Genomic DNA, 15,310 nt, shown 5'->3' with positions numbered 1-15,310 from the left:
TAACCGTACCGTTTTCAACATGAATACTTTAAAAAGATATTTCTTACAGGTGAACGCGAAACGACAGCCGAGTTTTTCGGGCAGTACCAACGGGAACGGTACTCTGCGCGGCAAGAACAATCCTAATGTCAATGGCCTCGGCAGCCCCAAGTTATATCCAAAGAGTCTCGATTACGAATCTGCTACCTTGAAGCGTAACAGTCACGGCCAACACATTCGTGCTGATCTCGATCAGGACAAGTACTATTGAACAAGGTAACTACGCGTTGGGAATCGCGTATCAGCATTGTTTAGATGGTGATCTGTGTTCTGGTCTTTTCAAACACGTGATTTTTTCGTGTGATTTATTTGTACAAGTGAGTCGCGGGTAACATTGCCAGCCACGAACGCGAACTCATTTCACGCATTTGGCAGCTATATGTAAATTTGATCGATTAGCGTTCGATCAACATTAAAGTGGCAAGTGTGAAGACTGATTTCCTATTACAGGAAGCATGTATTTACTTAATTAAGCTAAGGCGATATCTTTGACGTAAAAATGACGTACATACGATCGATTAAGTAAACGCCTGTCTATAAGACTATGCCTTTTTAGTATTAAGTAAGTGATATGTGTTCTTCGACGTATTCGAGAGTTAATGACGCTACGATTAATGACGCAAACTAGTTGACGAAATTGTTCAATTAGGAGCGATGAAGATTCAGAGATTTCGAAAGGAATATCATAAGATACTTGTAAGTAATATCGAGTAGCATTTTTAATGCGTCGTTTATCGGGCGACGCAATAACTCATCGAATCGTAAGGAGAAAACCGTTGTTTCGAAAATGTTTCTAAGAGTTTATTTTTGTTTCTGTACATATCCGTGAAAAAGAGACAGAGATTGCGAACGGATGAAATCGAGAATCAATCCCGCTTACGATTGGGCATTCGACTTTGACTCATCTGTATATAAAGTTTTACGATTTCTCATGGGAATGAATTTTCATATATTTTATGTATTTGTAATATCTGTAAAATTGTATGCATGCAAAGTAATGAGAGAAAAGAGAAAACTGCATATATCAAACTTACGCTCGGTCTGCCAAGGATTGATGGATTGATTTACATATATATATAATTGTTGTACAAATACAAAATTTATTATGTAGGTTTGTCTGAAGATATATTCGGGAAAGAGTCCATCTCTTTTGTTTTTTATTTGAAAGAAATATCGAATTTTATACCGATAACGTAGTGCCATGATACGGAGTTGTACATAAAAAATGCATCTTCTTAAACATAGCTTTATGAATGAAGCGAATGCGTATATTATGTAAGAATACCTCGCGCGATGATTGCGTTTATATTGGCTCATATTGAGTCGAGTGCGAATTACGTTTATGCATGCGACTACTGAAATGATTCTCCTTGCCTGGCTCAAGAAGAAAATTAAATCCTTTTTGTTTGAAACTTGGAAGAATCGTTGATGTCTTCCAGAACTTAAGAGTTTAATCATGTTAATTGCCTCCCGCAAGCTTATGTAAATCCGTCATGGAAAAAAATGTGAGTTAATGATATATGAGGTAAGGTCACGAAATTTATGACGTAATAATGCTTGAGGTTGTTAAACATCGGATAAATTATTATTATCAAGGTCACATGTATATGCAAGTAATGAATACTGTACCCAATTGCATTTATCCTGCGCACTTGTTTGTAATAAAGATAAGATTCTTTTTTTACGACTTTGTAAGTATTTTGAAATATCAATTTTTACGACAAAAACGAATCTTTAACTTCATATATTTAGCTCGTGAGATTGTCAATGATGAGGATCGAAAGCTCTTTTCTACAAATCGGCCGCGGATTTTTCTATCTGATTGATAGCATAATCCATGGATAATTTCGTGGGTGGCGGTTGGCAGGTTACGACCATACGAAAGAAATTGCCAAGCCCCTTCTGCGGTAACGGCGTGTAACTAATCATGAGAGATCCGTCCAGAATCATGCGTTTTTTTATCTGCGTTGTGACCTCGTACAATTTCTTCCACCAAGTTGGAGTTTCTTTCTCATTGCGCATTGTCGGCGGTACATACCTGAAAAGATCCATCGCCGTTACGACTATAATATTACGCGATAATTGGTGAGGATTCCTTACCAAAAGCATATGTTGCTACACTGATAGTGAGATTGCACCAACCGGAAACCAGTGGTCTCCTTAATTCGTTTCAGAAAATATTCCGCGCAGGACATTGCTTGTTCCACTGATCGCGTAAGACCGATTTTGCCGCGGGCTTTCCACATTAACCAAAATTTCATTGAGTCGATCTTGAGAGGTATTTCAAACATTAAAACGAGAATTAATGACAACTTTTCGATAAAGATTGTAAAGACATTAGAATGTCTATTGTATTTGACTTTTCTATAGATTTCTTAAACTAATTGTTTTATAATTTATAAGACATTATAATTAATGTAAAAGAAACACAATGCGATATCATGTAAAGATGTGTGTTTTATAAAAACTATGAAGATCTCCATTACCTTTCTGCCGCATTGCACGCTTTTGTCACCCGTGTCCCAGCTGACGTCGTAAAATTTGTCTTGTTGGAAAAGGTATTTGGCCTGAGCGCAATTCGCCTCATGCAGCACGTTTTTACCCTTAACCAGAAACAAAGAACACTGCAACGGCACGCCGAGCATTTTATGTGGATTCCAGGATACGGAGTCCGATCTGAACCGGCCATGAAGCAAAGAGAATCGGTCAAAAAAACCATCGTCAGGAATTCGAGTTTTCGGTGTTCTTAACGTCGCAGAGAGGAAAGAATTCATTTCTCTATTCTTTCAGACTCACAAACTTTAACGTTTTGTCTTAGTATTCTAACAGAATTCGATCGTCTCGACATAAATATGCAGCCGACAATTACTTAAGATGCAATGATTTGCGGACCAGGCGGTCTTAAATTTTATGAGAGTCATCTTTCCTCTTGCGACGACACACTGTTGCAATAAATAGTTACGTACAATTCGATGCCCCGTAGCCTGTACCGATACTTTTCCGACAACATTAGGGTTCCACCGAGACAAGCCTGCAACGGATCTCTATTTAGATTACGTTGGTTCCTCGAACTAATCTGCTTTTATACTTATACGAACGTCTACGTGCAGCCAGAGCGACTGATCCCGACATATCGCAGCGATTTCCGGTAATGGATCAAAGGCACCGACCACTGTGCTTCCGGCGGTGGCGTTCACAAAGAATGGTAGTTTTCCGTCACTTTTTGCCTGTATTAGAAGTCTCTTCAGGTCACTCACTTTCATGCGACCAAACTCATCCGTTTTCACCTGTGACATGAAAGATGTGCTCTCATGCGATTAAGACGAAATTCTTGTATTCTCTAAGTTAACATTATTTGATCAATAGTTTCATAATAGTATAAAATTTGTTTATAAAAAAATGCAGTAGTAATTACTGTTACAAATTCTAATTTGAGTGAATCAACTCTGCGTTTCCATACCTTATAAACTTGATCAATGCCAAAGCCCAACCAATTTGCAGCTTTCAAAATTGAATAATGACTGTCTTCGCTAGTAAAACACGCTAGAGGTGTTTGCAACGAACAGAGCCCCGATTTCTTAACGTGTGGTAACTTCTTGTGCCTGGCCAACAACATCCCGTACATATTCGATATGCTACCACCTGGACACATCATACCGTCGCCATCTGGCATTAACGGATAGCCAAACAGCTCCAGTGACTTTTGTATCACTTCTCGTTCTATCAGAGTAAATACGGGAGCGACCTCGTAGGTATATCTAACAAAAAACATCTATAATCGTAGTTATTCCGATAGGACAAAGTTTACATTTAAATTCAATTATATGATAAATCTTGCAGAATTATAATCTGCAATTATGACCATGGCTAATCATTTTAATCATGGTAATTATATTAGAAAAATAAATTTGAGAATATTTAATATTTAAACAAAATTTTAACTGTATTATATGTATAAAATAATGTAGAAATATTGCAAATAAAATATTATACATTAGCATTTTTCAATAAAAAATCAAACAGTTTTTAAAATAATTGTATAATTGTAAATATTAATATCTCAAACTATTTGTCTAATTTAACAAATATTTAGAAATTTTACATTTTGACAAGACTATTGCTATCTTAACGCAATTATTGTAAAATTTTCGTTAATTAATGATGCCATTATTGTGCAACACTTGCACAATGTGCCTATCGGAATAGCAATTAGCTACTTGTAATTTAATTTAACTAAATACGCATAGCATTATTTATAACTGAAAAACCTTCTTGAAGTCATTATCAGAAAAGAGAACGATTTATCTAACGTTTTATTTCTTTCTAACGAAACTTTCCTGACGTTGATAAGGATTCCAATATATCATTAATGGAATTATGTTGTAGGTCATAAAGCATGGCATATAAACCGGGTTAGCAGTATTGTCTGGTGTTCACGAGACGATAACGAAATAGCTTTTGATTTACTCATCGTGAGAGGCAAATAGCGTTGCATCTCGCAAGCACGGAGAATATATCGTCCAATATTTTAAATTTTAGAAACTACTCTTACTGGCTGGTGTTCAATACGTCTGTCAACCAGGAACCAATTAATCCATACTCGTCGACTCCAGCAAAGAGTTGATTATGAAAATGCGGACTGAACGTTTTCACGGAATATTGTATAGTCTGCCGTATCGCTGTTTCTATTTCCATGCCACTCGCTGGATTGTCGTCCAAAGACAGATTTAGGTTTTTCTATATAAAAATAACATGAAAAAGACAGATTATTATAAACATTGAATAAAGAAGTAATTATTTTCTAAAATTAATACTGCTAAGCCTTAGACAAATTATAATTTACAATTCATGTTTGTCCGCGCTTGTTTACTCTATAGAGTCTATAGGTTTGAAGTTCGACTTAATATTATACAAAAAAAATGTAAAAAATTAGAACAAATGTATGTGTGTGTTTGTAAATATAGTAAAATATACTATATTAAAAATATATCAAAATACACGAATTTATTCGAATTATAAATAAAATTCTATTTTCTGAAATTAACATAAATCAAAGATTGTTTAAAATAAGCTTTAATGGACTTTAGAACCTCATCATAATTTCTTTGTCCACAGATGTTCTTCGCATCAGACTGCAGTAAACAATCACATAATTTAATGTTTCTGTTAAATAGTTACATTAGAACCTTCGTAATTTTTTTAACCGTAACAGTACGGTTAAAAAAATATTTTACTTATGGAATAATTAAAACCTGAATTTGTAAACTTATTAATTTAGAAATATTAATTTCAAAGTATTCCACATTATATTATACTCCGATCTATAAGGGGACTTCCTGAAAAAATGAAACGTTATCGCGACATGTCAAAGTTCTTTGAAGAAAGTGACAATTTGTCTGGTGAACATTCTGATTACGCGTTAACGTTGCAATCATTGACCCCATACCTATATCGCAAACTTCTGCGTATTATATTAGTAAATATTCCAAGCAAGTATTCCATTGCATGCACCACGGAATATTTTCTCAGAATTCATTACCGCCTACGTGCGCTACTTCGTATATGAAGCATTCAAGTTAAACAAACGTATTTATTATATTTTATTATATATGTAATAATTACCATCGTAAAGAAGTGTAATTTTTTAAATATATTATGTGTTTCTGTTATGTGTTTTAATCTTGACATATTAATCTTGCTCTGAGAAGTACTTAAGAACAATCTTTAAACAAGATAACACTTCATTCAAGAACGGAGGAAGAAATGTAAATCTAAAAGAAGAGTGTTTAAAAGAGAAATGTTTTCAAAATAAACTTTAGCAGTTAAAAAGATGATTAATTAAATTTTCTTTTTTAAACTAATATACATCAGTACAGTTTCTATGTTACTCGTAGAGCAACAAAAATATTATCAAGCTCATTCAACACACGTTGAATTTTATTTAATGTTAATAAAACAGTTTTATCAAAAGATATTGAGCAATAAATTTAAATATTTGATTGTCATTATTAACTTATATGTATTTGGTTAAATATCAATTTTTATAATTTTTTAATTATTTACTTAGGACGCATCTATTCCGTTTAAAGTAAATTATGTGGCATAAATCTCCAATTCATATTTTTTCGATTTTTTAAATATAAACAAATTATTAATCCTTATTTATAATTGCAAGGAAAAAGTTATAGAAATATAATACAAAAATGTAAAACGCAGACAATATTGGAAATGTAATACAAAATTGAGATCAAAATAAAAACGTAAAATAGTTTTAAAAAAGACAGTTCGTACAATACGATTAATAAATTTGAGACTTTTGACAGCTGTATGGCACAAAAAAATCAAAGTGGTATTATTTACCTGTAAATATGCAGGATAACGGAATTGGACGACAGGTTGGTCATCAGATCGATCGAAAACATGTTCTTCTTTAAGAATCTTCAGGAGCTTCTCCAACAGATCGATGACGCCGTTGGTACTTGATCCAGCCATTGCGAAGAATACACTGACCGACCAGCCGACAAATCCATCGGCCCGTTTGTTGGGCTCCCTTCCATTTCGACTTACCACTAGCGAATCGCTCTTTGTCGCAGTCATTGAAAACACGTTGTACATACGTGAATCTTGGTGATTCCATCGTGCGGCTGCAAAGTTCTCGCGGGCCAATTAGTTCATCTCTGTTGCGCTCGAATTACGCTTGCACTTTGCCTTTCCGCAAATCGCATAAAAATGCAACAGTGGAATTACTCTATGACATACTTAGATATCAGTACTTTAGATATTTAAAATAGTTTAAATGCAATTAGAATAGCTTACAAACATATTAATTATAATATTATTTATATGTCCATACCTAATAATTCTACTATTTGCAATTTTTAATTGTGATTTTATTCAATTAAATCGCATGTCTTATATTAAATTTATCAAAAAATCATGAAAAAAGATTTGTTTTATTCTTAAAAAAAGAAACATGGCCAATATGTTATTTTCTTTTATTTTTTTAATAATATAATGAATTCTATTTAAGAATGGTATTAAGTACAGTATGGTTCTATATGCAAATTAAAAATATATGAATATAATTCATTTAAAAATGACAAGAAAAATATGTAAAGTAAAGAATGTTTACAATTGAATGTTTCAGAATTATGGTTTTATTAAACATTTTCTTCTTTTTTTGTCACATTTTACGTTATGATTATAAGTACTGTAAGTTGAATTATCACGGACATAATGCGCAATTATAAAGAAATGGACATATCTCTTTCTTATGATAACGTAAAGAAAACAAACCATAATCAACAATAAAGTCAAAAGAAATCTTTTACGGCTTACGTGCGTGTTATTGTTATTATTATTATTAATAAAAATAATCATATCTAATTCTCTACAGATATTATTTAATATTGCATTTTTAATTTGTACATTAAGTTTTAAGATTTTTAGCAAATTTTTGTTTATTTTATTCATAAATAAGAAACATTATTAAGCTCATAAACAATCCACGCAACAAAATATAATTAGACATCTTTATGCCTATAATTTTAAGTTAATTTTAAGATATCTTATTACTAGATATTTACAGAATATCTGTAGGACGTTATTAATTTATATCACGTTTTATTTGTAAAAGGAAACTCATGTTTATCTTGAGATATATTTCGTAACTAATAAGATAATTTATACAACATATCTTAAAAATAAATTTTAGACTATCTTAAATATAAGAATTAAAGATAAAATTGAATACAAGATATCACAAATCTGAAATGAAATTATCATGACTTTAGTATCTTGGAAATACCTCATAAATATTCTTAAGATATCTTGACAATGTTACGCAATAAATAATCTTTAAATATTTTCTTTGTGATACATTTCGCTTTGTAGATTAGTTCTCGATAAGAATCGCCAGCGTTGTATGTTAAACTCATTAATGAAAAAAAAAAAAAAATGTGAACGTTTCATCTATAAGTCAGCTCCGGCTTTTTCTATTTGACTAAGAATGTAATTCATAGACGATTCCGTGGGTAGTGCGTGACACTTCACGGCCATGCGAAAGAAATTACCAGGATTCAACTGTGGTAACGACGCATAAGTGATCATGAGATAATCAAATCGTTTCTTTATCTCGACTGTCACAGCGTACAGTTTCTTCCACCAAGCTGGAAGAAACTTTTTTCCTGATTACGCATACCCGGAGGTATGTATTTAAGAGGATTTGTTATGTAAATCATAAATTTTACGACAATGTGAGACTGCGTATTAAAAGCAAACTATAGTATTATCGTAATGCTTTAGCTACGATTGGAAATCAACGGTTTTCTTAATCTGTTTTAAGAAGTATTTTACGCATTTTACATGGCTTGATCCACTAATTGCCCTAAACCACTGGTGCCGCAAGCTTTCCACATTAATCAAAATTTCATTGCGTTAACCCCCCTTGAAGTGTATTATTAAACATTAAAACAAAAATAATCGTTTCTTTTATCAACGTTATGAAAACTAAAGGAAATCTGAATTCCTCAAGTATCCTCTTTAAAAATCACATCTTTTAGATGACTTTTTATTTTTGTATAAATAGTCTTAAATTGTTGTAAATAAAATTGACGTTTTGTATATCATAAAAATCGTAAATTGTAATTACTTTCCTACTACATTTTTAACATTAGTGTTCAAATAGGTTTCATAAAACCAACGATGCTGTTCAAATCCAATGCTGTTTGCATCCGACAAGAGAAAATGGTTCCTGATGAGGATCTTACATTTGGTCAGAATCAAAGAACACTGATACTACACTGTAGATAACGATCTACTCAGATTGGTTCTTTAAAACTAACAATTCTTATACGATATACAAACGTCTATGTGTAGCCATATCGATTTCATAAAACAGATTTTGGCGATTTTCCACAACGGATCTATCGCTCGGAACGTTGTGCCGGCAGTAGCATTCACGAAGAACGGAATTTTCCCTTGACTTATCGCTTTCTTTATCGCTTTCCTCAGGTCATTCACGTTCATGCGACCAAATTTATCCGTTTTTTACCTATAACAGAAAAAGATACACAATTTAAGAGCTAATTTAATTTAATTTAAAACCAAGATCTTTTTTTAATGTTTAATAAGCAAATTCAATATAAATGCTATGCAGATCCGTCGTCTACATATATTATTTGATCAAATGTTTGCTACAATTGAAGACATAAACTTTCTGCAAGACTCTAACTCTCAAAAAATTAACTTTATACTGTCTAATGTATTAATATGTAACAATCTAATAATGATTAAAAATCTAGTAGTTGTATATACATAATTGACACAATAGATACAAAAATAATCCAATTCCTTTACATTTTGAATTCAAATTGTGAAAAGGCTTAAATATATAACTTTTTTAAATGAATACTTATTAATGCTTACACTTCTTGATTGCGGTAATATTATTAATATGTTAGTACATCAAATCAACATTAAATAAATAAATTAAATTATCCACAATACTCAAGAATTAAATGATCGATGAATGATAATAATGCCTTGTAAACGTTTTTGGTACCCAAAGTCAACCAATGGGCAGCTGTCATAACGGAGTAATGACCACAATTACTGATACAACACACTAAAGATAGATTTTCGTAGACTTCTTTTTTCTTGACTTGTTCTAAAGTTTTATTCTTAACAAGCACCATTACGTACATGATAGATACACTGCCACCCGGCGTCATTATACCTTCACCACAACGTGAATGTGGATAACCTATCAGTTTTAATGACGCCCTTATCACCTCTTAGCGTAAATACGTCTTCGTAATTATGCCTAAGAAACATTAGATGAGAAATTGTTTTCGATCATGTGAAGAATTGGAAAGATTGGAAGTGAAGAATTGGATTTTCTTATTCTAATTCTAAAACAGCATATAATTATACAACTGTCTCAATATTATGACTCTCTAAGCGCAATCAAAACAGTATTAAACTCATTTAAATTCTGTCCAATGATTGTCAAGATATTATCTTCTTTCAAGGTATCGAGATCACGTTAACGAAAAATATTGGGCGAACTATAGAAATAATTGAATTATTATTAATTTTATCTTATATGTTGTTTAATATATCAATTTTAACAATTTCTTCATCTCAATAATTTACGGAATGATTGACTGCATCAATTCCATATGACTAAATTAAATAAATACATTCATGCTTATTCAAGAAATATATACACTCGGGAAATAACTATTGACATAAGAGATTAAATTATGATTTACCTGTAAATTTTTAGGATGAAGAAATTGTACGACATAATGATCGCTAGATCGATCGAACACTTGTTTCTCTTTGAGGATCTTTAAAAGGTTCTCCAAGAACTCGACAACACCGTTAGTACTTGACGCGGTCATCACGAAGAGTATATTGAAACAACTCGCTTTGCTTATTGAATCCCTTCCATTTCAAACGCAAGAATAAATTGTTTTTTGTTGCTTAGAAATGTGTGTACATATATCTCCCAGCGGTACAAATATTCATCGTGTGATACTACAGTATGTTACACATTATGTACGTTTTATTAACTATATCATAAATATATCATAATTATATCATAAAAGTGTACAGGCATATTTCTGTAGGTATTCATCATCATTTTCAAGTTGCAATTTATCTGTCCGCGAGATTATTGATGTAATATTGGCAAATATTTAAAACAAAACCTACAAAGTTAATATTTTAAAGTACATTTTTATTTAACGTATTATGCAATATTTTCCATTCTCCGCAGGGAATTCATAAGTCTGAGCTTCACGTCTTTCACACCTGTAATAGCATAAACAAAAAATAAGAGAAAATAATTCAATAAAACGTAGAAATTATATTTAATTTCTAATTGTTTCATATTACTGCACTAAATTTAATTTTTTTATACGTTACGTAAATTTCTTTTTATTATTGTAGGCTATTTCACAGTTGAAAAATAAAGACTGGCAAAGTATTCTATTTAATCAAATGTAATATGTACCAAAATTGTGTCTTTCCTAGCTGTTTGCGATGTGACGGACGGCGTTATAACATCAAGGGGTAATCGTGGTATGATACCCTTCATAGAAGCCCATTGACCCTCGCAAAGTTCATGAAAGGTTAAACGCAGAAGCGGCTGACCGCCGAGTGTACCTGGACCTCTGCAGGTTGCACCAGCCCCAAATTCCCAGACACTCCAATTGCCCGTTATGATTAAAACCCGTTGTATCTGCAACGGATTGGTCAGATTCGCGAAGATGGCAAATCTTTTGCGCAGCCAAGAAGCGACATAAGAGGCACGGCAATCGCAATGCCAAGGATTTTGACCCATACGTATTTGCTGAATCGTGGATATGGCATCCATGCTACCAGCTGGCAAAAAGGAGAGGTCATTCGACTCCAGTTGCCTGTAGATTATAATACAGTACAATAGAGAAAAATATTATTTCTTTATTTAAAAAATAAAAATATGTTTCTTAAATTGTAATTGTGTGTAATAAAACAAAAATAATACAAATTGTAATTTTATGTATGTATTTAATTGAAGATACTTGTGATATATTAGGTAAGTAATATTAAGTAAAAATACATACAGAAAAAATTTATTTTGATAATATTAATTTTAAAGACAGTAATGTCAAAAATTCTAAGTATTGACTCACAGTTTCCGCAAGTTCGGGATATCCTCGAAAACTCCTGATTGCAGTATCTTCAATCGATTGGATTGCAGAAAAAGAGAAGTGAGATTGAACAAGCCGCGAAAAACACCTCTTACTAGAATTTCTATGCGATTGCCATAGAGAATAAGACGTTCTAAAGATACAGAGTTGTTGAATAATCCAAGTGGCAAGTATTTTATATGATTATGTCCTAATCGAAGTTCTCGAAGCGCTGTCATATCATGAAAGGCTCTTGCGTCAATCTATATCACAGATAGATTTAAAATTATTCATAAAGGAAAGCAATTTGAATTCTCAAGAGAAATAATTTCCTCTAAAAGCGTATAATGTATCTCATAATAATATATTATAAATATTTTTATAACATATTTTATATCATATATTTAAATTAGCGTTGTAATTCTTAAAAACAAACTTAAAAATAAAGTTATAAAATGTCGGCAAATTAATATATTTACACGAGATATTTTATTGCTCGATAATTCCAAAATTTCCAGTTGTGATAAGGTCACAAACAATTCCTTGGACACCTCCGTCAATCGATTATTCCGTATATTCAACTCTTTAAGAGACGTCAGATCTTCAAGTAGACCGTTAGGCAACTCTTTCAAACGATTTTCTTCAAGTACGAGGCGTCTGAGATTAATGGTGTCCCGAAAAATTGAAACGGGTAATCTAGCTAGTCGGTTTCTACCCAGCAACAGTTCATCAAGATTTCCGAGGCCATGAAACGTGCCGGAAGATAATAATGAGATGCGATTAAAAGAGAGATCCAATAAAGCCAAGTGGCTGTTACTCAAAAAAAGATCTTCAGGTAAAGTACGAAGTTTATTTGATGACAGATCGCTAAATGAAATCAAAAATTAAATTTTTAGTAAGTTTCTAAGAAGACAAGAAACATTGAATTTTTAATTAAAGCATTTAATATAATAAATTTTAGTAATGCACATTTAGTAAATTCTTTTTTCTTAAATAAAATGTGTTAAATATAAATATTTTAAAAATTGAAGCAACGCAGAAGATTTATAATATCAGTACGCCTTTAAGTTATGTTTCTTTCTTGTTACAAATAAGTGTCTGACGTACAGTATTCGAAGATTCCGTAATCCAAAAAACTGATTTCGTTGTATTTCCTTCAAGAGATTGTTACTTAATCTGACATTTGCGATACTGTGCAACGATAGGAATAAGCCCGATGCCAAATGCTCGATTAGATTGCTGCTCAAGTCTCTGTAATTCACAGTTTTGTTAGAGCATGCATTATATACAGTTCTCAATCTTACATGACTTACAGATGGTGCAAATGCGTCATATTTCTAAATGTATCTCTGTGTAGGGCGCTGAGCCGATTACTCCCAAGATCTCTGAAAAGAGACACGTCAAGTAAATTATACTTCTATTCTCAAAGTACTAAAATTATTAAGAATAAGAATTCTTTTGATAAAAAAAGTCATGATTACTAAATATTAATCTATAAAAAATTATTATCAAAACTACAATGAAAAGAAAAGAATAATTATTTAATGTGTATAAAGAGTGAAGAATTTTACTTAAATTTTTTAAATTATACAAGATTTGACTTTTATTTATAAATTATATGTAGTAATCCTATTATTTAAAATTTACAATAACAATATACTTCCTATTATTTTTTTTTTAAAGACATCCATTATTGGATACCTGTTAAACAAACGTGACAATATTATCTCTCAAATTGCTTACAGTCGTAGCACATCAGCAGGGACCAATTGTGTCGGGGGTAGATTCAACAGATTGTATCTCCAGCAGGACACCGATTTCATTTCCGGTATACATTTGCAGGGTCCCTCGGCACAGATCTCCCAGTCTTCCTCTCTCAAACTAATTTGCCAGACTGAAAAACATGAATGTATCTTTATGTGCAAGTGTTATACATGCAGTGAGATTTTTACCGGGATGTTCAACTGCTCGCAATCTACGTTCCAGGTTTGACAGTCGGTTTTCCATCTCCTCAAAGATTGTTATTGATTCCTCTGGAGACATCGATGAATAATCCGTATCTGCCCTCACAGAGAAAGTGAGAAGTTTTACTTTAGGTCGCGTTTCTTAATTATATAGATATATACACATAAGAAAAGATATAGATATAAATATATTGGTTTAAAAAATTTTATATCAATTTTTTCTCATGCTTGAAAATTTACTTTTTACGATCTATCTTCCCTAATCTAGAATTTTTAAACTTCATGAAATTTTCGAAACTTTAAATACAAAAATCTACTTTTATACAAAATAATGTTCTCCAATTTCTATTTAATACTTTAATTTTGTGTACAGCATATAATTGTTAATAAAAATTTAATATACTGTTTTTTGCATTTCCTTGCATTAACTTATACTGCCAAACTTAATTGCCGACAATATTTAAATCGTTCAATTACCTGTAGAAATCCGCGTATTCGCGGTGCAGATGTGCGAGACGAGAGAATACGTGTTCGTCTTGCATAATGAAAGGAAGACAATTGCACAGTAAATCTTCGAGGTCATGTCGCGGATAATTCGAACTAGACGGTACATTGTAGACGGGACAAAGTGCGCCAGACTGAAGAGGTGGTTCGCAGCCGGCCGTCATCCTTCATTGCGCACGGTCGCATCCTCATTATCTTGGACATTAATTTGGAAGGTAAACTTATTACAACGAAGATTGACGGACAATGGCCCCACGTGAAAGATTAAAGTCTTTCACACGTTGCGGCATATACATGTTTAACGAGTCAATGTCTGACGTTTATAGAATTTGCGAAAGTCATTTATGGGATTTTTAAGAAATAATTTATTGGCATAAAATTATTTTACAAAGATATCGTGTATTTATTATGTTATGTAATAGATCTACAGTTAATTTTTACTGAAATAAAAATATGACATTTATTTTACATAAATATGATTAAATATGATTTTTAATGAAAACTATATTGAAGCAAAAACAATAGAAGGTATAATTCAATTTTTTCCTTCTATAAATTAAAATATCTTTCAATGTTTAGCCATCTGGAAGAAGAACTATAAAGCTCAAACATTTATTTATCAATCGGTAATGATAGCTTGTCTGCAACGTCGATATCGTTATACTGCAGCTTCGAGAAAGCAACGGAATATATTATGCAATACAACAGTAACATATGTGTTAATTATGGCGTATTATTAAGAAAGGATTAATACAATTTAAGCAGAGATAGACAAATAAACAGATTAAATAGAAAAAGTAATTACATACGTTCACATTCTCTATTCAGAAAAATAATAAATTTGAATAATAATAACTAATACTATAGTTATCACTATTAAGTGATATCTTTTTATTTAATGAAATTATTTTAAAATTAAAATGCGTGCAATATAACATATTTTTATGAGTGCGTGATAAGAACAGAGAAAACAAAACAGATACGAAACTCATCTATTTAAATACTCTAAAGAGAATACATTTTGCCAACTACATGTTCGTATCAAGACAAGATTGCAGAAGCAATTAGAAAGCCGGTTCAAATTTGCATACCGAGAATACACACTCAATATCAGCACACGCAACT

At 31.9% G+C, this 15,310-nt stretch overlaps 3 protein-coding genes across 5 annotated transcripts in view; 1 reads left to right on the top strand and 2 right to left on the bottom strand.

The window, feature by feature from the left end:
• LOC105833026 (semaphorin-5A) overlaps positions 1 to 1,723 on the top strand; it is a 106,115-nt gene extending 104,392 nt beyond the window's left edge. For all 3 annotated transcript variants that reach the window (XM_012674423.3, XM_036292520.1, XM_012674422.3), the window contains one exon: positions 50 to 1,723. In XM_012674423.3, the coding sequence (XP_012529877.2) occupies positions 50 to 250 (201 nt within the window). In that variant the 3' untranslated portion in view covers positions 251 to 1,723. The remainder of the gene's footprint in view (positions 1 to 49) is intronic.
• LOC105833027 (cysteine sulfinic acid decarboxylase) lies at positions 1,180 to 6,882 on the bottom strand. Its single transcript, XM_012674424.3, has 8 exons — positions 6,400 to 6,882; positions 4,592 to 4,776; positions 3,500 to 3,797; positions 3,138 to 3,326; positions 3,006 to 3,070; positions 2,526 to 2,715; positions 2,140 to 2,309; positions 1,180 to 2,077 (listed from the first exon to the last, which is right to left on the bottom strand). The coding sequence occupies exons 1-8, from the start codon at positions 6,652 to 6,654 to the stop codon at positions 1,831 to 1,833; spliced, it is 1,599 nt and encodes a 532-aa protein (XP_012529878.2). The 5' UTR covers positions 6,655 to 6,882; the 3' UTR covers positions 1,180 to 1,830.
• A 3,550-nt stretch (positions 6,883 to 10,432) lies between these two features.
• On the bottom strand, positions 10,433 to 15,240 carry LOC105833029 (slit homolog 1 protein). The gene is given in 10 exon segments (XM_028192166.2): positions 10,433 to 10,857; positions 11,060 to 11,465; positions 11,721 to 11,980; positions 12,197 to 12,584; positions 12,825 to 12,968; positions 13,031 to 13,102; positions 13,461 to 13,611; positions 13,670 to 13,777; positions 14,159 to 14,303; positions 14,305 to 15,240. Coding segments are annotated over 10 exon segments (1,725 nt in total). The 5' UTR covers positions 14,350 to 15,240; the 3' UTR covers positions 10,433 to 10,851.
• Positions 15,241 to 15,310: the final 70 nt, after the last annotated feature.

This window comes from Monomorium pharaonis, chromosome 1 (assembly GCF_013373865.1).
Source record: "Monomorium pharaonis isolate MP-MQ-018 chromosome 1, ASM1337386v2, whole genome shotgun sequence".
NCBI lineage: Eukaryota > Metazoa > Arthropoda > Insecta > Hymenoptera > Formicidae > Monomorium > Monomorium pharaonis.
Note: the sequence above shows the minus strand (reverse complement) of the source record. Positions and strands in the feature narration are given on the sequence as shown.

Bases quoted from the DNA above. Each gene is read 5' to 3' on its own strand.
- LOC105833027 (XM_012674424.3), bottom strand. From the start codon at position 6,654: ATGTACAACGTGTTTTCAATGACTGCGACAAAGAGCGATTCGCTAGTG. The intron at 3,327-3,499 runs GTATGGAAACGC...TTCATGTCACAG, and splicing joins GCATTGATCAAGTTTATAAG to GTGAAAACGGATGAGTTTGG. The intron at 2,716-3,005 runs GTACGTAACTAT...TGGCCGGTTCAG, and splicing joins AGGCTACGGGGCATCGAATT to ATCGGACTCCGTATCCTGGA.